At 42.1% G+C, this 24,330-nt stretch overlaps 1 protein-coding gene across 1 annotated transcript; it reads left to right on the forward strand.

Moving 5' to 3' along the window:
* The first annotated feature begins 7,961 nt into the window (after window positions 1-7,961).
* tnfsf15 (TNF superfamily member 15) lies at window positions 7,962-22,528 on the forward strand. The gene is made up of 4 exons (XM_008120757.3): window positions 7,962-8,365; window positions 16,729-16,795; window positions 19,965-19,997; window positions 20,919-22,528. The coding sequence occupies exons 1-4, from the start codon at window positions 8,231-8,233 to the stop codon at window positions 21,365-21,367; spliced, it is 684 nt and encodes a 227-aa protein (XP_008118964.1). The 5' UTR covers window positions 7,962-8,230; the 3' UTR covers window positions 21,368-22,528.
* The last annotated feature ends 1,802 nt before the right edge of the window (window positions 22,529-24,330 follow it).

The following is a 24,330-nucleotide window of genomic DNA, read 5'->3' on the forward strand; positions in this document are numbered from 1 at the left end:
ATTTCAATGGGAAGTGTGGGCCTGTCACTGGCCAATGAGATAGTCAAGTGAATTAGGATTGTTGTTGTTGTTGTGTGCCTTCAAGTCATTTCAGACTCTGGGCAAGCCTAAGTCTAAAATTAATTAATTATTTACTACACTTATTTACTACATTTATATCCCACGCTTCTCATCCCGAAGGGGACTCAGAGCAGCTGTATGTACATACAATATATTATATTATTAGCATAGCACAATATTAGCATTCTATATTACGATATTGAACTATACCACTATACTGTAATATTATATGTAACATATAACATATAATTAATATTATTATATGGTATTATTATTAGTATTATATTGTATAACATTATAATATTATTATCAATATATGTATATACAACATATTATTAAAACTGATATAAAATATTATATTATAAAACTGAGGGTGGGGGCCAGGTAAATGACCTTGGAGGGCCGCATCCGGCCCCCGGGCCTTAGTTTGGGGACCCCTGCTCTACTGTATCTAACCTTTACATAAATTGCATCTATTTTATGATTTTGTCTAACTAGTATCTTTCAACTGTGTACTGTAGCTATTTGTTATATATGAAATGAATATAAACGGATTCTTAGATATGCATCGAAATGTAAATTAGAAGAAGCCACCCCTCTGTGACCCTGTTCAGATAATCACCTGGGAGTGGAAAAGGTTGGGCGAATCCCTCTGGCTATTTCCCAAGCCAGATAATCGACAGATTAATTGTGTATATGCAAAAATAGGTGACTTCCTTTGCTAGTCAGATAAGCCCCAAATGTTGATACAAGTCAAACGAAGCTGATAGTCTGCCGCTCCTTCGTGGAAATAAAAGCTTAGAGTATGTGCATGCTACTTTCAAAGTAAGGACAACACCATTATATAGGATTATCAAAAAAGATTAGACTGTGATGCTGAAAAGCAAAGGAGGAGCTGAGATTGGCTCTCGCTTGCTTTAGTTGCAAGTGTGTTTTCCTACTGGGAGGGCCCTTCTTGTTTCGTGCTCCAGAAGGTGCCGGATGTGCCGCAGGTACCGGAGGAAACGGGATTCCCGCACAACCCTAGTATGGATGTCACTTTTAATTACCCTATATATTCAAAGATAAGCCAAGTTTTTCAGCCCTTTTTATCAGCTGAAAAAGCCTCCCTCGGCTTATAATGGGGTCAAGGTCAAGCCGGGCAGCAGAGCCTGGAGGCCATGGCTTGCAATATACGATATATTTCTCTCCTCCCTTATCAATGTGTTTGTTTTTCCAAAGCCTCCCTGGCTCTCAACCAAGGGAATGTTTTGAAAAGGAAAATAAGCTCTTGCAAGTCAGGAAGAAGAACCCATTAATCTTATAAAAGCATTTGTCCCTGAAATATTTATTAATCTCTGCTATAGATATGTAGGCACTTCCCCCTGCAAGCCTTTGTTATCCCTATGTACCTAAATATTTGTATTACTCTCTATATATTAATTTTATATATGAGTTTCCCCTCATATGTTTGCAAGTCTTTGCAAATCCTATATACATATAGATATCTAGAGATTTCCATATAACTGTATATCTGTATATATCCTATGCAGATATAATTATCTATATAGAGAGAGATGTCTAGCTAGCTATATATGAATATAGATATATAGGGCTTGAAAATACTACACATATATAGAGATTTCTAGATAGATACAAGAGGGAAATGCACATATATAGAGAGGATTTGCAAATGTTTCAGGGGAAAATGCATATGTGAAATTAGTACAGTAGAGTCTCACTTATCCAAGCCTCGCTTATCCAAGTTTCTGGATTATCCAAGCCATTTTTGTAGTCAATGTTTTTAATATATCGTGATATTTTGGTGCTAAATTCGTAAATATAGTAATTACAACATAACATTACTGCGTATTGAACTACTTTTTCTGTCAAATTTGTTGTATGACATGATGTTTTGGTGCTTAATTTGTAAAATCATAAACTAATTTGATGTTTAATAGGCTTTTCCTTAATCCCTCATTATTATCCAAGATATTCGCTTATCCAAGCTTTTGCTGGCCTGTTTAGCTTGGATAAGTGAGACTCTACTGTAATTTTACCACAAAAAAACTGGGAAAACATTGACTCCAGTATAAGCCGAGGATGGTAAATTTCAGAAATAAAAACATAAAATTACATTAATTGAAGCATCAGTAGGTTAAATGTTTTTTTAAAATATTTACATAAAGCTCTAATATGATAAGATTGTCCAACTCTGATTAAATCATTATTCTCTTCTTCAACGTAAATGTTAATAATAATAATAATAATAATAATAATAATAATAATAATAATAATAATAAATACATGAAAATAATACATGTAGTAATAGAGTAAAATAATAAATATAATAACAATAAGAACAGACTGAAATAATAAATTTATTAGTATTAATAATAAAAATAGAGTAAAATAAATGTAATAGTAGCAACAATAGAGAAAAATAATAAATGTAATAATACCAATAATAATAGAGAAAAATAATAAATGTACCATATTTTCTCGAGTATAAGCTGACCCAAATATAAGCCCACCAGGACCCTCACCCGAGTACAAGGCGAGGGGAATTTTCATTCTTAAAAAAGGGGCTGAAAAACTAGGCTCATACTCAAGTATATACAGCATATGAATATAGATAGGGCTTGGAAATAGGGCTTGGAAATACTACACATATATAGAGATTTCTAGATAGATGCAGGAGGGAAATGCACATATATAGAGAGGATTTGCAAATGTTTCAGGAGAAAATGCATATGTGAAATTAGTATATATAATTATAGATCTATATCTAGCTCTGCATTGTTTATATAGGCATTAAATGTTGCCTGTTACTATGTTGGAAGCCAGCCTGAGTCCCCATGAGGAGATAGGGCGGGGTACAAATGAAGTTTTATTGTTGTTGTTATTAAGTTATTGTTAATACCATATTGTTTTTGTTGACCCTACTTTTCCACTCACAGAGCTAGTTTACTGTTTTTTCTTTGAAATACAGTAAATATTCAAAAATATTTAACTTGCTGGTGCCTCAATTAATGTAATTTTATTGGTATTTATTTTTATTTTGAAATTTACCAGTAGTTCTGCATTTCCCACCCTCGGCTTATACTCGGGTCAATAAGTTTTCCCAGTTTTTAATGGTAAAATTAGGTATCTCGGCTTATATTCGGGTCAGAATACTCGAGTATATACAGTAAGTTCTATCTTGACAGAAGGGATGAGTGTTGTTGGCATTGAATTTTGGCAGTTCTGTAAGCCACCTTGAGTCCCCACGAGTGAGAAAGGTGAGGTAGAAATACTGTAAATAAATACATAAATAAATAAGTCGTTTTAGCGCACTCCTTTTCACTTTGAAAACCATGCCTTCCAGGGAGAATTCAAGCTTGATCTGCTCTTGGATCACTTGTGCAATTGATTATGGAATGGTTTAACCTTGCATTTGGATGACATTGTCTTAATACTGGAATGCATTTTAACTATACTTTTATATATGCATCAATTTTAATGTATTTACTCAATTTCATGTATTGTGGATTGATTTTGTATAGGCATTTAATTGTGCCAGTGTTGTAAGCCACCCTGAGTCCCTTCGGGTAAGAAGGGCGGGATATAAATATTGGAAATAAATAAATAAATAAATAAATCTAATGTTATTTCAAGTTTATGTTTTTATGTCCAAGGCACTGTTCAAGTGCTGTTTGTAAGCTGCCTTCAATCCGCCTTGGGGTAGAGAAAGGCGGAATATGAATAAGGTACATACATACATAAATAAATTGTCTTTTCTGGCAGTCTGGGATATCCCAACCAATCAAAATTAATAATAATAATAATAATAATAATAATAATAATAATAATAATAATAATAACAACAACAAAAGCAGACAAAAAACAGTACAAGAAAACCGCACTACAAACTAGAGCTGACAGCTGGCACAACAAAACATTGCATGGAAAGTTCCTTGACAAAACTGAAGGAAAAGCTGACAAGGAGAAGACCTGGCTCTGGCTCACGAATGGGACCCTGAAGAAGGAGACAGAAGGCCTGATCCTTGCAGCCCAGGAGCAAGACATCAGGACAAAGGCAATTAAGGCCAAGATCGAAAAATCAGCTGATGACCCAAAATGCAGACTGTGCAAGGAAACTGACGAAACCATTGATCATCTCCTCAGCTACTGTAGGAAAATTGCACAGACAGACTACAAACAGAGGCACAACTAGGTGGCCCAAAGGATTCATTGGAACTTATGCCTCAAGTACCACCTCCCTCCAGCAAAGAACTGGTGGGATCACAAACCTGCAAAAGTATTGGAGAATGAGCACGCAAAGATACTGTGGGACTTCCGAATCCAGACTGACAAAGTTCTGGAACACAACACACCAGATATCACAGTTGTGGAGAAGAAAAAGGTTTGGATCATTGATGTCGCCATCCCAGGTGACAGTCGCATTGAAGAAAAACAACAGGAAAAACTCAGCCGCTATCAGGACCTCAAGATTGAACTTCAAAGACTCTGGCAGAAACCAGTGCAGGTGGTCCCGGTGGTGATGGGCACACTGGGTGCCGTGCCAAAAGATCTCAGCCGGCATTTGGAAACAATAGACATTGACAAAATCACGATCTGCCAACTGCAAAAGGCCACCCTACTGGAATCTGCACGCTTCATCTGAAAATACATCACACAGTCCTAGACACTTGGAAGTGTTCGACTTGTGATTTTGTGAAATGAAATCCAGCATATCTATCTTGTTTGCTGTGTCATAATAAAATAACAACAACAACAACAACAACAACAACAACAACAACAACAACAACAACAACAACAACAACAATAATAATACATCACACAGTCCTAGACATTTGGGAAGTGATTTTCTTGTGATTTTCTGATACGAAATCCAGCATATCTATCTTGTTTGGTGTGTCTTAAAATAAAATAATAACAATAACAATAATAATAATAACTTTATTTTTGTACCCTGCCTCCATCTCTCCAAAGGGACTTGGGCTGCTTACGTGGGGCAAAGCCCAACAACACAGTTAAATGTAATTACATAAAAATAAAATTCACAATATGCAATACAACAGAATAAATTATTGAATAGCCTGACATCACAGACTGCCAGAAAAGACAATTGATCCAAGAGCAGATCAAGCTTGGATTCTCCCTGGGAGGTGAAATGACTAAACGGAGGCTGTCCTATTGTGGACACATCGTGAGATGGTTTTAAGTGTCTTACTGAACTACAAAGGTTGGATCAATGACAGCTCACAAGTTGGGTCTTTGGCAGTTTAAATATACTTGCATAGTACAGAGGCACCGAGAGAATATGCTGAGGCTGTAAGCTTGAATGGAAAGGCTTGGCAGTCGGAATGCGGAAGCCCATTGTGTGTCCGTGACCAGAGAGGAACTGTCTCATTTCTTGCCTCAGCTTGTGCAGGAAGCTTTGGAGCACTTTCCAAACATCATCCGACAATGATGCAATGTGAACGAACAGGGAACCACTTCCTCCTCCCCGTGTTGTGCCCAGAGAATCCTCACATTGTTCTTTTAGCCCTTTGCTGAAATGAATAGCAGACATACCGTACACAAGAGCTGTCCGTCAACGGTGGAAACACCCTGCAGAGTTGGATGGAGCTCAGGAATTTTGAAGATTTTGGCTCAAGTTTCCCAAGGCTGAAACAACATGTACTTGAAGAGTGTGAAACCAAACAGCTTTGGTATCTGGGCCCCCAAAGTATGGAAGGCATCTTAGTCATCTTTCTAGATACAACGTGGTCCCTAGTCAAAGTGGTCCCTGGTCAAGTTGGCCCTGGTTCCTGAAGTGATCCATTGTCAAGTGGTCCTTGATCAAGTGGTCCCTGGTCAACATAGTCCCTGGTCAACGTGGTCCCTGGTCAACGTGGCTCCTGGCCAAAGATGTCCCTGGTCAACATAGTCCCTGGTCAACGTGGCTCCTGGCCAAAGATGTCCCTGGTCAACGTGGTCCCTGGTCAACGTGGCTCCTGGCCAAAGATGTCCCTGGTCAACATGGTCCCTGGTCAATGTGGCTCCTGGCCAAAGATGTCCCTGGTCAACATGGTCCCTGGTCAACGTGGCTCCTGGCCAAAGATGTCCCTGGTCAACGTGGTCCCTGGTCAACATGGCTCCTGGCCAAAGATGTCCCTGGTCAACGTGGTCCCTGGTCAACGTGGCTCCTGGCCAAAGATGTCCCTGGTCAACATAGTCCCTGGTCAACGTGGTTCCTGGCCAAAGATGTCCCTGGTCAACATAGTCCCTGGTCAATGTGGCTCCTGGCCAAAGATGTCCCTGGTCAACGTGGTCCCTGGTTAACATGGTCCCTGTAAAGAGATATACAAAACACAATGATGGTTCAAAACATATGTTATATACATAGTATGTAATATTAGAGCAACATATACATTCAACATTCACAAAAATAATGCCCTGGTCAATGTTATAATACGCAGATGTATCTTACTAATATAGAGCAACCTACATACTGTGTTGACAACATATGTTTTTGGAATCCTGAGATATCTTTCAAATACCAGAGAAACTTTGAGTCGGTTTGATTCTAGTCCGTATTTAAGCATCTAGGTTTGCAGTTTCTTATATAATTTGTTTTTATTGATAATATTTAGTAAGATACATCTGTGTATTATAACATTGACCAGGGCATTATTTTTGTGAATGTTGCTCTAATATACATACTGTGTATAAAACGTATGTTTTGAACTGTCATTGTGTTTTGTATATCTCTTTACATTGTTTAGAATAGACATCTGTGTTTATCTATTAACATGGTCCCTGGTCAAAGTGGTCCCTGGTCAAAGAGGTCCCTGGTCAACGTGGTCCCTGGTCAATGTGGTCCCTGGTCAAAGAGGTCCCTGGTCAACGTGGTCCCTGGTCAATGTGGTCCCTGGTCAAAGAGTTCCCTGGTCAACGTGGTCCCTGGTCAACGTGGTCCCTGGTCAATGTGGTCCCTGGTCAAAGAGTTCCCTGGTCAACGTGGTCCCTGGTCAACGTGGTCCCTGGTCAATGTAGTCCCTGGTCAATGTGGTCCCTGATCAAAGAGGTCCCTGGTCAACATAGTCCCTGTTCAACATGGTCCCTGGTCAACATGGTCCTTAGTCATAGTGGTCCCTGGTCAATGTGGTCCCTGGTCAAAGAGGTCCCTGATCAAAGAGGTCCCTGGTCAAAGAGGTCCCTGGTCAACATGGTCCCTGGTCAACATGGTCCCTAGTCATAGTGGTCCCTGGTCAAAGGGGTCCCTGGTTAATGTAGTCCCTGGTCAAAGAGGTCCCTGATCAAAGAGGTCTCTGGTCAAAGAGGTCCCTAGTCAATGTGGTCCCTGGTCAACGTGGTACCTGGTCAATGTGGTCCCTGATCACAGAGGTCCCTGGTCAACATAGTCCCAGGTCAATGTGGTCCCTGGTCAATGTGGTCCTTGGTCAACGTGGACCATGGTCAAAGAGGTCCCTGGTCAATGTGGTCTCTGGTCAATGTGGTCCTGAGTCAAGTGGTCCCTGGCCAACGTGGTCCCTGGTCACCATGGTCCCTGGTCAAGTGGTTCCTGGTCAAGTGGTCCCTGGTTAAAAAAAAAAAGGTTGGGAATCACTGAATTACAGGAGATTCCACCTGAACACGAAGAACTTCCCAAGTGTGAGAAGAACTGTTTAGCAGTGGAACAGTTCCAAACAAGAACTTTTGTTTTGGACCTGGATGACTTCAAGTTCCACCATTCCTAACAGCCGGTAGTCCAAAACACCTGGAGGGCCCAAGTTTGCCCGTGCCTGCCCCAGGCCCTCCCACCTCACCTGTCCCTACCTCCAGCCTTCGAGGCGACTTTCTCTGCTCGGGGGGGAGAGCGGGAGCGCTTTCTCCCAAAACCGGGATCCGGTTTCATCGTGGAGCCCGGTTTCCCCCGCTCCTCCTTTCTCCTGCTCTTCCACTCGGCGCGGATCCCTCCCCCTCCTTCCCTGCTTTCTCCGAGAGCGCCGAGCCTTCCTTTCGCTTTTCCTCCCGCTCTTCCTTCCCTCTTGTCCTGCTTCTTTCTTTCTCTCTCTCTCTCTCCCTCCTCCTCGCTCCTTCCCTCCCCCGGAGGTACCACACCTCTGCCTCGGGGAAAAGGGCCGCTCCCGATGCGTATAAAAGATGCCCCGTCCGCACAGGGCTTGCGGCATCCTCGGCCATGGACGCGCATCGGTTGCCCGGAGCCCAGATCCGACAATTGCGCTGCCTGGTCGGGCTCTGCCTCTGCTTCTCCCTGCTCCTCAGCCTGCCCGTCCTCTACCTGCTCAGACACATCACCACCACGGATGGAGAGGTAGGAAGGAAGGAGAGGGCTTTGGGAGGACAACTCAGGAGGAGAGGGTTGGTTTGGGGACTCTGGAAGAAAGAGATCCCGAAGAGGCAGATCAATTGGTGGTACAAAAACAAGACAAATGCAACCACATAGACCAGGGGTCCTCAAACTTTTAAAGTGGGGGGCCGATCCACAGTCCCTCAGACTGTTGGGCGGCCGGACTATGATGAAATATTCTAAAATTAAGATTGTTGTTATTGTGTGCCTTCAAGTCATTTCAGACTTAGGTCAACCCTAAGTCTAAAGTTTAGGACAGAGGCCAGGTCAATGACCTTGGAGGGCTGCATCTGACCCATGGGCCTTAGTTTGGGGACCCCTAATCTAGTCTATCTCATAAGAATATAGGTAAGCAAAGAGACCTCCAAAGGCCATCTAGACGGTCTCATAAGACCATAGGTAAGGAAAGGGACCATCAAAGGCCATCTAGATGATCTCATCAGGCCATCAGAAGACCATAGATAAGGAAAGGGACCCTCAAAGACGATCTAGATGGTTTCATAAGACCATAGAGAAGGAAAGGGCCCCCCAAAGGCCATCTAGACAATCTCATAAAACCATAGGTAAGGAAAGGGACTCTCAAAGACCATCTAGACAGTCTCATAGGACCATAGGTAAGGAACGTGACCTCCAAAAGCCATCTAGATGGTCTCATAAGGCCATAGCTAAGCACAGAGACCTTCAAAGACCATCTAGACGATCTCATAAGACCATAGGTAAGCAAAAAGTCCTCCAAAGACCAGGTAGACTTAGGTCAACTCTAAGTCTAAAGTTTAGGACAGGGGCCAGGTAAATGACCTTGGAGGGCCGCATCCGGCCCCCAGGCCTTAATTTGGGGACCCCTGATCTAGATGGTCTCATAGGACCACAGGTAAGGAAAGTGACCTCCAAAAGCCATCTACCCTGTTTCCCTGAAAATAAGACATCCTCAGAAAATAAGACCTAGTAGAGGTTTTGCTGAATTGCTAAATATAAGGCGTCCCCCGAAAGTAAGATTTAGAGAAGTTTTTGTTTGGAAGCATGAAGGATCGGTAAATTTACATACCATGGATAGTTGTACATGGAAATAAAGGTAGTAACAAGAAATAATAATAATATGATAATAGCTTTATTCTTGTATCCCACCTCCATCTCCCAGAAGGGACTCAGGTCAGCTTACACAGGTACAAGCCCAACAACAACATAAATTTACATACGAACGGAAATTTAAAACAGTAATTTAAAAACAGTATACCAATAAAATATAATATTGACATTCTTGAAAGGATTTACAGTTTGGTTATGCTGGTTTGTGATGACAACTACTGTACAGTAGATAATACATTTTCATTTTTTTAAAAATTCAATTATAAATGTGAATTCTTATTTGTGGAAAAATAAGACATCCCCTGAAAATAAGACCTAGCACATCTTTGGGAGCAAAAATTAATATAAGACACTGACTTATTTTCGGGGAAACAGGGTAGATGGTCTCAAAATGCCGTAGCTAAGCAAAGAGACCTTCAAAGACCAGGTCTCCGCCGTTACCAAAACTGCCTTTTTTCATCTTGGGCAGGCTAGACGGTTAGCCCCCTATCTGTCTAGGGCAGGGGTCCCCAAACGGAGGCCCGGGGGCCGGATGCAGCCCTCCAAGGTCCTTTACCTGGCCCCCACCTTCAGTTTTATAATATAATATTTTTATATCAGTTTTAATAATATAATATATAGTATATACATATAATATTGATAAAATATTATAATGTTATGTAATATAATACTACTAATAATAATACCATATAATAATATTAATTATATGTTATATATTACATATAATATTACAGTATAGTGGTATAGTTCAATATAGTAATATATAATACAGTAGAGTCTCACTTATCCAACGTAAACGGGCCAGCAGAACGTTGGATAAGCGAATATGTTGGATAATAAGGAGAGATTAAGGGAAAGCCTATTAAACATCAAATTAGGCTATGATGTTACAAATTAAGCACCAAAACATCATGTTATACAACAAATTTGACAGAAAAAGTAGTTCAATACACAGTATTGCTATGTAGTAATTACTGTATATACAAATTTAGCACCAAAATATCACGATATATTGAAAACATTGACTACAAAAATGCGTTGGATAATCCAGAACGTTGGATAAGCGAGTGTTGGATAAGTGAGACTCTACTGTACTAATATTGTGCTATGCTAATAATATAATATATTGTATGTACATACAGCTGCTCTGAGTCCCCTTCGGGGTGAAAAGGGTGGGATATAAACGTAGTAAATAAATGTAGTAAATAAATATATAAATAATTTTAGACTTGGGCTCGCTCAAAGTCTGAAATGACTTGAAGACACACAACAACAACAACAATCCTAATTAACTAGACTATCTCATTGGCCAGTAGCAGGCCCACACTTTCCATTGAAATCCTGATAGGTTTATGTTGGTTAAAATTGTTTTCATTTTTAAATATTGTATTGTTCTTTCATTGCTGTTGTTGTTGTTGCACTACAAATAAGACATGTGCAGTGTGCATAGGAATTTGTTTGTATTTTTTTCAAATGATAATTCGGCCCCTCAACAGTCTAAAGGATTGTGGACCGGCCCTCTGCTTTAAAAGTTTGAGGACCCCTGGTCTAGGGACAACCTGGCTACGGTGATCCAGTCTACGGTCATCTCGAGACTGGATTACTGTAACGCCCTTTACATTGGCCTTCCTGTGTCGGTGATCCGGAAGCTCAAATTAGTGCAAAATGCAGCTGCCCGGCTCCTTGCGGGAGTCCCAATGAGATGCCACATAACACCAATCTTACGGCAGCTGCACTGGTTACCAATTGAGCACCGGATCACTTTCAAAGTGATGGCACTTACCTTTAAGGCCTTACGTGGTTTAGGGCCGATGTACCTGAGGGACCGCCTCACCCCCTACAAACCCCAGAGATCCCTCCGTTCTGAGGACAAAGACCTACTGGAAGTCCCCAGTTTTAAGACCTTGCGTCTAATAACAACTAGACGCAGAGCCTTTTTATACCCCGCCTCTATCTCCCCAAAGGGGACTCAGGGCGGCTTACATGGGGCCAAGCCCAAATAAAAACAATAGCAATATAAAACACAACAATAGACAAACTGTAGACACCTCCAGGTTTCCCAGTCATGTCTGACTCTGCGGGTTGGTGCCATTTCTAAGCCGAAGAGCCGGCGTTGTCCGTAGACACCTCCAAGGTCATGTGGCCGGCATGACTGCATGGAGCACCATTACCTCTGGTGGCCTAGGGGATAAAAGCCTAGCTCCTTCTCTGCCCATTTTCCGTCGGGAATTGAAAACATGGTTGTTCCAGAGCGCGTTTAAATGAACAGGCCCAAAAGAGCTGTTATTAGAATACTTCTTTCTGTTTTGAAAGCATATGGCACTTTATCACTGCTACTTATTTCCATGATACAGCACTTTATGAAACCTGTCCCCACTGGGTTGCTTTTAATTACTCTGATTTTATCTGCTTGGATTTTAATGTATTTGTCCATTATTTTATTTTGTGTACTGTTGGAATGTTTTAAGTTTATGTTAAATATATTGTTGTTCGGGCTTGTCCCTGTTGTGAGCCACCCCGAGCCCCTTCAGGGAGATGTGGCGGGATATAAAAATAAAGTTTATTTATTTATTATTATTATTATTATTATTATTATTATTATTATTATTATTATTATTGTTACTGTATGACACAGCAAACAAGATAGACATGCTGGATTTCATATCACAAAATCACAAGTCGAACACTTCCCAAGTGTCTAGGACTGTGTGATGTATTTTCGGATGATGCGTGCAGATCCCAGCAGGGTGGCCATTTGCAGTTGACAGATCGTAATTTTGTCAATGTCTATTGTTTCCAAATGCCAGCTGAGATCTTTTGGCATGGCACCCAGTGTGCCCATCACCACCAGGACCACCTGCACTGGTTTCTGCCAGAGTCTTTGAAGTTCAATCTTGAGGTCCTGATAGCGGCTGAGTTTTTCCTGTTGTTTTTCGTCAATGCGACTGTCATCTGGGATGGCAACATCAATGATCCAAACCTTTTTCTTTTCCACAACTGTGATGTCTGGTGTGTTGTGTTCCAGAACTTTGTCAGTCTGGATTCGGAAGTCCCACAGTATCTTTGCGTGCTCATTTTCCAATCCTTTTGCAGGTTTGTGATCCCACCAGTTCTTTGCTGCTGGGAGGTGGTACTTGAGGCATAAGTTCCAATGGATCATTTGGGCCACATAGTTGTGCCTCTGTTTGTAGTCTGTCTGTGCAATTTTCTTACAGCAGCTGAGGAGATGATCAATAGTTTCGTCGGTTTAAAATATGATAAAATATGAAATATCAAAGGACAACAACAGAAACCAATAATAAAATATACATAATAGGCGAAAAAACAACAACACAGAATTTAAACATCAAATTAAAAACAATGAGGTTGCAATAGTGGATAAGCAGGCCGGGTTGCTTTGTATCTAAACATAGTTTTACTGTATGTATGGGTAAGTGTGTACGTTTTGTATGTTTCACATGTTTTGATATGGTCCTCTGGTTCAAAGCCTCCTAAGAATAATAATATAACAATAATAGAACTTTATTTATATTTCTCTCTATCTTCCCAGAGGGACTCAGGGTGATTGCCAAAGGTGCAAAAGATCATACAAAACTTAGGTAAAGGTCAAGGTTTCCCCTGACGTTAAGTCCAGTTGTGTCCAACTCTAGGGATTGGTGCTCATCTCCATTTCTAAGCCGAAGAGCCGGCGTTGTCCGTAGACACCTCCAAGGTCATGTGGCCATTGGCATGACTGCATGGAGCGCCGTTACCTCCAGTGGCCTAGGGGATTAAAGCCTCATGACTTGAAGGTTGGGTTGCTGACCTGAAGGCTGCCAGGTTCGAATCCCAGAGCATGGATGAGCTCCCTCTATCAGCTCCAGCTCCATGCGGGGACATGAGAGAAGCCTCCCACAAGGATGGTAAAACATCAAAACATCCGGGAAATGTCCCCTGGGCAACGTCCTTGCAGACGGCCCATTCTCTCACTCCAGAAGCAACTCCGGTTGCTCCTGACACGAAAAAAAAAAACGTCCCGCTGGAGCGGTACCTATTAATCTACTCACATTGGCATGTTTTTGAACTGCTAGGTTGGCAGTTAGGGTGCCCCTAGTGGCTCAGTGTGTTAAAGCACTGAGCTGCTGAACTTGCGGACCAAAAGGTCCCAGGTTCAAATCCCGGGAACAGAATGAGCGCCCGCTGTTAGCCCCAGCTCCTGCCAACCTAGCAGTTCGAAAACATGCCAATGTGAGTAGATCAATAGGTACGGCTCCAGCGGAAAGGTAATGGCGCTCCATGCAGTCATGCCAGTGGCCACATGACCTTGGAGGTGTCTACGGACAACGCCGGCTCTTCGGCTTAGAAATGGAGATGAGCACCAACCCTAGAGTCAGACATGACTGGATTTAACGTCAGGGGAAACCTGGAGGTGTCTACAGTTCGAAAACATGCCAATGTGAGTAGATCAATAGGTACTGTTCCAGCAGGAAGGTAACGGTGCTTCATGCAGTCCTGCCGGCCACATGACCTTGGAGGTGTCTACGGACAACGCCGGCTCTTCAGCTTAGAAATGGAGATAAGCACCAACCCCCAGAGTGGGAATACTAGGAGCTTTTGTCCCAAGCTTTCCAATCTCTGATGCAGCGCAATATTGGCTCTGGAATCCATTGCAGTGAAATGAGACCTGCATCACACACATTGTCAACAATGTTGTCAGATCTTGGGTGAATATGGTGAGTGTTGACACTCACGTTCGACTTCCCGTCACAACATTGCCGAGCATGAAGCTTGTTGCAGAAACACCCGAGAAAGCGATGTGCCCGAGCGAAGGTCACACAGGTAGTGTGGTTATACATTAATCCAACGGAAGGAAGGTTCATTCATGCCGTGAATGCAACAAGAAGTGGCATCATCGTAGTGGGTGGGGGGACGGCTATACCTGGGCTACTCGCCAAGCTTAAAAGGGTGTGGATGTGTCCTTGCACAATGCAGACTTCCGAGTGTGTCGTCACTCAACTCATTCCATGCCAAGAAAGAAAGAGGAAGGAGAGAGTCATGCTCTTCAAAGGACTCACTGTTATAAGTGTTATGCAATGCACCTAAACATCCTCCTTACTACATGTGAGGCAAATGCTCGAGACTAGCAAGAGTTTTGGAAGATGTGCATATACATCATGGGATATCTTTTGAGATATAAGCCAAGTCCAAACACAAAATCCAGTTGTGTTTCATAGGCACTTTATACACCTCTTGAATAGCCGAAATACTATCACAATACATGTATGTGAGCATTGAACCATCAGAAAGTAAATGTGTGATGATGATAATGATGATGATAATAATAACAACAACAACAACAACAACAACAACAAGTTTATTTTTATACCCCACCTCCATCTCCCCGAAGGCACTCCAGGGCAGTTTCCAACAAACAACAGCATAATAATAATAATAATAATAATAATAATAATAATAATAATAATAATAATAATAGTAATAATATAATATTATTAATAATAATATTACAGTAGAGTCTCACTTATCCAACACTCGCTTGTCCAACGTTCTGGATTATCCAACGCAATTTTGTAGTCAATGTTTTCAATACATCGTGATATTTTGGTGCTAAATTCGTAAATACAGTAATTACTACATAGCATTACTGCGTATTGAACTACTTTTTCTGTCAAATTTGTTGTATAACATGATGTTTTGGTGCTTAATTTGTAAAATCATAACCTAATTTGATGTTTAATAGTCTTTTCCTTAATCCCTCCTTATTATCCAACATATTTGCTTATCCAACATTCTGCTGGCCCGTTTATGTTGGATAAGTAAGACTCTACTGTATATTATATTATATACTATATACTATATACAATAATAATAATAATAATAATAATAATAATAATAATAATAATGAAGAAGGAGAAAGAAGGCCTGATCCTTGCAGCCCAGGAGCAAGCCATCAGAACAAAGGCAATTAAGGCCAAGATCGAAAAATCAGCTGATGACCCAAAATGCAGATTGTGCAAGGAAACCGACGAAACCATGGATCATATCCTCAGCTACTATAAGAAAATTGCACAGACAGACTACAAACAGAGGCACAAGGACAGGGATAGAAGCTCAGCCCTGCCTCAGAGCTCGTAATTCCGCCCATCCCAGTCCTGGCCTCCCATTTGTGGCTCCGCCCACCTCCCCTCCCAGCCCTGCATCTTAGACTGGGGAGAGGCTCAGCTCCGCCCTCTTGAGTAGGAGCCACGCCCACCCCTCTAAGCCACGCCCCCTTTCCAGAGTGTGCGGTGTCATATTTTTTCTGGAAAGGGGGCAGTAGGCCAAATAAGTTTGGGAACCACTGGTGTAGAATAATATTGTAATATAGTCGTATAGTACAATATAATAATATACAATGCTTATATAGTGCTTATATTGTGCTATACTAATAATATAATATATTGTATGTATATATAACTTGTAAGCCGCCCTGAGTCCCCTTCGGGGTGAGAAGGGCGGGATATAAATGTTACTAATAAATAAATAAATAATAAATATAGTCAAAGAATAGACTATTATTATATCCGTGGGGGTCTTGGTCCACAATGGATACAGGGATTGCACTTTATGTTGAATTTCCAAAGAAGGGATGTTCCAACTATCTTATGTTTTTGATGGAGACGTAATAATATGGCTGAAAAAATGGGACATCTGTGTCAGGAAAAACCCCTTCATTCCAAATGACCACATGTGTTTGGAGATGGGAGGAAGGAAAAGACAGACGGCAACATGAAGTTGCAAAAATGGTGACAACAATGAGAGTTACAAATGCTTTTTTGCTGGATGAGGATCTTGACCCCTTGTTAACAGCTTGTTGATGTTTACTTTGGTTGTAATGTGGATTGTATGCTGTTTATAAATAAAACTTTATTTATATACCGCTATATCTTCTCATGGGATTCAGAGCGGTTTCCAACACAGCAGGAAACATACAACAAGTTAAAACCATGCAGCAATTAAAACATATAAAATACTACATAAACATAAATGCGTAAGACATATAATCATAAAAACACATAACCAAGAATTAAATCCTAATGACAGGGCTCCATCAATGAACCCAGATACAGTGGAAGATTGTAATGTAAGTGAGAAATGTCTTAATTTATTGTCTTTAAATTGCTCGCACAGAGAGAAGTCTTTGTGTGTTTTATGTGCTGGATTTAGCCACTGTTTCTCCGGTTCAATGTGTTTCCTTCTTTCAGGTGCCAACTGGAAAGATGCCAGAAGCGCAAAGGCTGGACGCTCATGATCACAACTGCTGCAATAGTAGTGAGTTTGTTTTAATAACTGTTCACATCGGGATGTGCTTAACACAGACAGATAGGAAAGAATCAATCCTTCCAAATCCCTCACCCTCTGAATCCTTCCTGTGGCTACTGACCTGTTGCCTTATTTTTGGCGGTACGTGGTTTGATTGGTAGCAGCTGAAACAGTTTCCAAACCTTTGATCATTTTGGTGGCTGCTCTCTGGACATCTATCTTGTCCATATCCTCCTTGAATTGTGTTGCCCAGAGTTATTCTTCCAGGTGAGGCCCGAAAAGCAGATGAGAGTAGGGCTGTGCAGTCAGCATAAACCTTGGCCCGTTTCGTATCCCGGCTTTTGATGGGAACACCAAACTGTTTTTTGGGAGCCTCCTGAAATTGAGAGGGCAAATATCTGTTTTCCGACTGGGACCCCAAAAGATTCGTTTTCTATCGGACTATTATAGAAGGGGATTCCCACCAGGCTGCCCTTCTCAGTCCTCACTTTAAGGAGGCTTCTTTCCTGCTATTTCTACTCTAGAGTGAGAGGCGCTCAGCTGCAGGCACTGCAAATGCCCCTCGGATTCTGGACCAGTGTCTGGCCGCTGTGTTGGCCTGGATGAGGGTGAACAAACTGAGACTTAATCCTGACAAGACAGAGGTCCTCCAAGTCAGTCGTACGTCTGATCGGGGTATTGGGTGGCAACCTGTGCTTGATGGGGTCGCACTCCCCCTGAAGGCACAGGTCCGCAGCTTGGGGGTCCTCCTGGACTCTGCGCTGACGCTAGAGGCCCAGGTGTCAGCCGTGGCCGGGAGGGCCTTTGCACAATTAAAACTTGTTCGCCAGCTGCGACCATACCTCGAGAAGTCTGATCTGACCATGGTGGTCCATGCCTTAGTTACCTCTAGACTGGACTATCGCAATGCGCTCTACGTGGGGCTGCCTTTGAAGACGGCCCGGAAATTACAACTAGTACAGCGTTCGGCAGCCAGGCTTCTAACCGGAGCGAATTACAGGGCGCGTTCAACGCCTCTGTTTAAGGAGCTTCACTGGCTGCCATTTACTTTCCGGGCCCAATTCACGGGTGCAGGTTATCACCTACAAAGCCCTAAACGGTTTGGGACCCGCCTACCTTAGAGACCGCATCTCCCTCTATGAACCCACACATTCTCTTCGCTCGTCAGGGGAGGCCCTTCTCTCGCTCCCACCACCCTCGCAGTTGCGGTTGGTGGGAACAAGAGAGAGGGCCTTCTCCGTCGTGGCCCCCCGGCTTTGGAACTCGCTTCCTAGAGAAATCAGGCAGGCCCCTACCCTCCTCTCCTTCCGTAGGAGCTTAAAAACCTGGCTCTTTCAAAAGGCCTTTGATACTTAATCTGGTGTCGTACTGATCGATCTGCCCATTTTATAATAGCCCCATTCTTGAGGTGTTGTCAATGCTATATTGCACTTTGTCCATTTTAACTGAGAAATTACCTTCCCCATTTCAGCCCATTTCGGCACATGTTGCACTTTGCCTGGGTTCTATGAATTAGTCTCCAGTGTTAATATTGGATGTTTTATGTTGATTTTAACGATTGTTTTTACTGTAATTGATGTTTTTATTGGATAACTGTTTTATTGCTGTGTTTTGATATTTGATTGTTTTATCGGGCAAGGCCCCATGTAAGCCGCCCCAAGTCCCTTCGGGGAGATGGGGCGGGGTATAAAAATAAAGTTACTATTATTATTATTATTATTATTTTTATTATTATTATTATTATTAAATGCACATGCTTTTTGGGCCTGCACACCACGCCACACACACACTCTCCTTAGAAAGAGAGTGCATGTGTGGCATGCAGTCCTGGAAAGCTTGCATGCCTGCCAGTGGGATATGTAATTTTTAGGCATGTCCGATCGATGAAAAAAAGTTTCAATTCTCGTTTCAAAGTAGGGGGCGCTGGCACTTCGATATAGAAAGTATTTCCGATTTTTTCGCCAAAAAAAAAAGGAACCGGGGGAGGAGGGACTTTTACAGGGCTCTCCCACCCTCATTTCTTGAGCTATCCTCATCAAATTTGCAATGCACTTGCAAGTTGTGCAAAGATACTTTGAAAACTAGAAATTCCCTTGCTATATTTGTAAGCAAGAAGGACACTGGAAATCAATGGTGTCTTTGGCTATGTAATCCCACAAGCCTCAACCCAATGCCTTCAATTAGAAATGGACCAGTGACCATCACGCCAAGCAATGCCCTGGCAAGGAGTGCAAAGATACTTTGAAAACTAGAAATTCCCTTGCTAAGAGAAAGAACCAACAACAAAACCCTAACCCTTTCTCCAAACCCCTCTGTGGGAACAGCCAGACCGGGCCCCTGCACCCTCTCTCTCCCTCCAGACACGAGGCTTGCTTGCTCTCTGTTCGCAGCAACGGAGACCAGACCACCACCCTCTCCGCGCAATAGCTCGGCCGGGCTACACACCGGGCTTTTAGGGCAATCTTCCATGTGGACGCAGAGGACGTTAGCCCCCACCTTTGCGTCCATCGTGGAAGCTTCTGATTGGCCAGGGATTGGCAGCCATGTTAGGCTGCACTAAGCTCCCATTCAAGGTAGGTTGCGGAAACAAAAAAAAATTAAAAATATTTTTTAAAATATAGTACAAAAAATTGGGGGGGGGGGATTAACGAAACATTAAGAGACAATTAGAGAATGGGCCAACAATGGTTCGAATTACATTGCTAGTTGCGCTGTGAGACAATGTCTCGGAATGCGTATCAAAAAGCGAGAACAATCCGAAATAATTCCGATATACGATTCAAAACAATTTTTTGGACATGTCTAGTAATTTGGCGCTTGGCTGTAGGCACTGGCAGGCGCGCATGCTTTCTGGGCCTGCATGTTACACACATAGCAAGTCCTGGGAGGTGCTTGGCTGCAGGTGAAAGCAGTCTTGGAGCCGGAATTGGCTCCAGCTTGCTTTCATGTTGAGCTGATTTTCGTGCCAGGAGGGGGTTTCCCGTTTCAGGCTCCCGAAAAAATGAAAGAAACGGGAGAAAATAATTTTGCACACAACTCTAGAAGAGAGTGGGACCATGACTTCCCATCATCCAGACTCTTTGCTCATCTTTGCAGCCAAGAACTACATGGAATAAGCAAAATGCAGTTTTGGAAAACCCAAGTAATTCTCTGTTTGTTCTTCTTGCCTACTTTTCAGCCTCCATAAGAAAAGCAAGGACTCACCTGGCTGGTAAGTTTTAGTACATGTCGGATGGTAAGGGTAATTTCCATATAATGCTCACCTTTTTTAGCTGAACAACCACACCAAAATGAGGGTGCGCATTAGATTCGCATCATATGGCAAGCAATCTTAGTGCTGAGCCAAAGCAAAAGGGGAAGCTGCTTCAGGAGCTGTGAAAACATCTAGCAAGAGGATAATAATAATAATAATAATAATAATAATTATTATTATTATTATTATTATTATTATTATTATTATTATTATAACAACAACACTTTATTTATATTCCGCCCTTCTCCCCAAGGGGACTCAGAATGGATTACAGTTTGTAAACAAACACAGGCAAACATTCAATGCCTTGATTACAATGACATACAATGAAGCACAAATACACAGACAAAGGCAAAGGCTTCTCCTTTCATTTCCGGTTCTGGAGGCAGTGCACATTTCTGGCTCTGGGGGAGGTGCTCATAACCATTTCCAAGCTTATACTTGTAAGCAAACACAGGCAAACATTCAATGACTTGTTAAAGTAAGACACACATACACAGACAAAAGCAAGGCTTCTCCTTTCATTTCCAGCTCTGGAGGCAGTGCACATTTCCGGCTCTGGGAGATGAGCTCTTTCTCCATTTCCAAGCCGAGGAGCTTACATTGTCCATAGACACCTCCTGATCGTGTGGCCTGCATTACTGCTTGGGGCGACTTTTGCCTTTTTTTCCGCCAAAGCAGTACCTATCGATCTACTCATATTTGCATGTTTTTGAACTGCTAGGTTGGCAGGAACTGGGGCTAACAGCGGGAGCTCACCCCATTCCTCAGATTCGAACTGCCGACCTTCAGGTCAGCAATTCAGCAGCACAAAGGTTAACCCATTTGACCCCCCTGGCCCCTTCTAACGGCATAACATTGTTTTCCCTTTCTCCTCAGGGGCCCAGAAACAATCCAGCTGCATGCCAGGTAGCTTGCCAATCCTTTACTGGAGAAATGACCGAACACATGAAGAAGACACCATTACATACAGCGATGGTTACTTGACGGTCCCAGAAACGGGGGATTACTTTGTGTACACTCAGGTCTCTTACCGCTGCCCTGACGGCAAGTGTGAAAACTTGGAGAAATGTATGATTAATCCTTCCGAGAAGACCATCATAACCCAGATCATTTCCAAAATCAGTTCCAGCTATGGAAGCGAACCCAAACAGCAATTGATAACCAGCACTTCCATCGGGGAGAAAGAAATGTGGAAGAAAACACTCTACTTGGGAGGTATCCTCGAATTACGGGAACGGGACAAACTCATGGTTAATGTCAGTAACCCCGAGCTTGTGGACATCGCTTTACCTGCAATGACTTTCTTTGGTGCTTTTCTAATCTAACAATGGATAAGAATTCCTGAAGCTCCTTCACACTACAGACGTAGAGTAGTATGATCCCACTTTAACCGGGATACACAATCATAGTGGTATGGTTTCGTCTGAATGCTTTCTCCTAAGGACTGGATTCTTCATAATTCTGGGCCCTGAAGAATGTTTGACTAGGCCTGTTTCCCAAATGTTCTTCTTCTAACAGTTCTCCCCTCTTTTGGAAAGTCCACGTTAGGCAGACTTTTTTTTTCCAATAGGGGATTGTGGTTATTTCTTCAAACAAAACTTACTAATACTAAAAAAAAAAATCCTTCCAGAAGCATTTGTGGGTTTCTCTAGGTCCTCTAGTGCTATTCCATGCAATGTTTCTAGCCCTAGTATAGTCAAAGTAAAGGATTCACTACTATAACTGGTTTCAGGGGCCTTGGAATAATAATAATACACTTTATTTATGTTCCGCCCTTCTCTCCTAGGGGACTCAGAGAGGACTATAGCATTTAACATTCAATGCCTTTACAGTCATATACAATGAAGACACACAAACACATACAAAGGCAAAGGCTTCTCCTTTCATTTCCGGCTTCTGGAAGCAGTGCTCATCTCTGGTGCTGGGGAGGTGCTTTTATCAATTTTCAAGCTGAGGAGCCTGCGTTGTTGCCTTCTGGTTGTGTGGCCGGCAAGATTGCTCTTTGCCTTTTCCCACCAAAGCGGTACCTTTCTACTCACATTTGCATGTTTTCTAAACTGCTAGGTTGGCAGGAGCTGACAGACAGGAGCTCACCTCATCTTGTGGATTCGAACTGCTACCGTTTAGGTCAGCAGTTCAGCAGCACAAGGGTTTGACCCATTGCACCACCACGACTCCATAATGTATTCCCTGTGAATACAGAAATCATATAGTATTGAATACCAGCAATGTCCCACATTCTCACTGATCTGTAATTCTTCTCAACTGGACCTTCTAGCACAATAATCCCAATGTTTTGACCTTGGAGTTAATAATCATGAATATTCTTGCGCTTGTTGTGTATCTGTTTGAAGAAACGATCAATTGTAAACCCATGTTGATGTGCAATAATCAGGCTGCTTGTTATCGGGTTATTTTTTTTAAGTGATTAAATTATATATATTTTTGGAAGACATCTAAATGTCAAATAAATACATTTTATAGCATCTCTTTAGTTATGAGTCTTTCATTGGGACTTCCTCCTCTTTTCCTTAAAGATGAATCCCAATGGACTATGCCTGCAACAGAACCAGGAGAAAATTTGTATGATCCTTCATTTTAGAAGTAGACAATAAAGTCCATTTTTTTATTTCTGTAGAGCAATGATGCCCTATGAAATATTCTTGGGAAATGATCCCAAAATGGGAAATATTTTTCCATCTCCATTAGAAGCAGATTTATGAGTTTGTGGGCAGAAGGTATTATGAAGAACTTTTCAATTTTGGAATATTCAAAGGTCTCTTATATAGCAATATTTTTGCTGATGTTGTTCCAAAGTTGTAAATGAATGATAAATGTTTTTCCAGCCTGAAATATCCTGGCTTCATATCAGTCCCTGGCAGATGTTAACTCTCCTTAATTAGTGTTGGTAAACATAAGGAGCCTTGTAAATATTTCCTTAACTTAAAGAGCCATTGTCTCTGATAATGTAAACACTAGGGTAGGGCAAAAAAAGGCGAATCCGTCGTATGTTGGATCTAATTCGTTTGTTTTGTCACTTTCAAACGCAGTTCCGATGCGAGTTATCCCGTCGTGTGTATCCCGCTGTATCAAACCGGGATAGCCAATTTTTCTAATGCCGTCGCATGTTTTTCAGAACTAAAGCCAATATTATAAGTTTCGAACATTTTTGGGTCAAAATTCGGAAGTAGTTTCAGAAACAAAGCGCCAGCACCCCCTACTTTAGAAGCGAGCTTTGAAGAATTTTTTTCATGGATCACACATGTTGTTTTTCACCAAAAGTTTAATAGTTAATCATTTATCACAGTTCTCATCAGCAACTTATGAATTCTTCACCTCCTTCTCGTAGTTTCCCAGGCTTCAATCCTAGAATGGCATCTCGAGACTATATAGACCCAATCATAAAATGAATTTCATAAAATTCAATTCACACCATACATCATATTTCATGACAAAGGGTGGGAAAACCCAGTGTTTTTTTACCCCATTCCTGGCGTCCATTCCTGTGTACTTCCCATTGACATCCCACATTCAAATAAAGTGAGATAATCAGGGTTTTCCCAGAATTACCTTTGTTAATCTGTCACATCTTTGGTTGTTAAGCCCTGACTAAATACCGGTCCCCTGTGTAGAGCCCTAGCAATTCAGAAATCGGCATGACTCACTTGAAAGGCGGCCAAGCATAACTTGATGCTTAATTTCAAATACTGAAATGCTAGGCTTGCGCATGGAATTTGTATCTTCTGTTTCCTTCTTTTCTTTCAGTAACTTCGGTACTTCAGGAGCCCATAATGGTAAGAGCCCTCCCAGTATGAAAACTTGCCCAACACTAAAGAAAGCAGGAGCCAATCTCAGCTCCTCCTCTGCTTTTCGGCATTACAGTTTAATCTGTTTTATTAATCCCCCAGCAAATAAAAAGAAAACCCTAATTCCCTGAAAACTACTCTCCTCTTCCAGGATGTCATCACACTTCCTTACCTAGAAGCCTCCGGTGGCCTAGGGGATAAAACCCTCGTGACTTGAAGGTTGGGTTGCTGACCTGAAGGCTGCCAGGTTCGAATCCCACCCAGGGAGAGAACAGATGAGCTCCCTCTATCAGCTCCAGCTCCATGCAGGAACATGAGAGAAGCCTCCCACAAGGATGGTGCAGCCCAGAAGACAAAACGTGCACGTGCCCATAGCTGAGCACCTCTCTTCTAGAGTAAGAAACAAGAACTTGACTCCTTGCCTTAGAAAGAGTGTGTGTGGCATATAAGCCCAGGAGAAAAAGTGCAGGCGCCTGCCTGCA

Source organism: Anolis carolinensis, unplaced genomic scaffold, assembly GCF_035594765.1.
Source record: "Anolis carolinensis isolate JA03-04 unplaced genomic scaffold, rAnoCar3.1.pri scaffold_7, whole genome shotgun sequence".
NCBI lineage: Eukaryota > Metazoa > Chordata > Lepidosauria > Squamata > Dactyloidae > Anolis > Anolis carolinensis.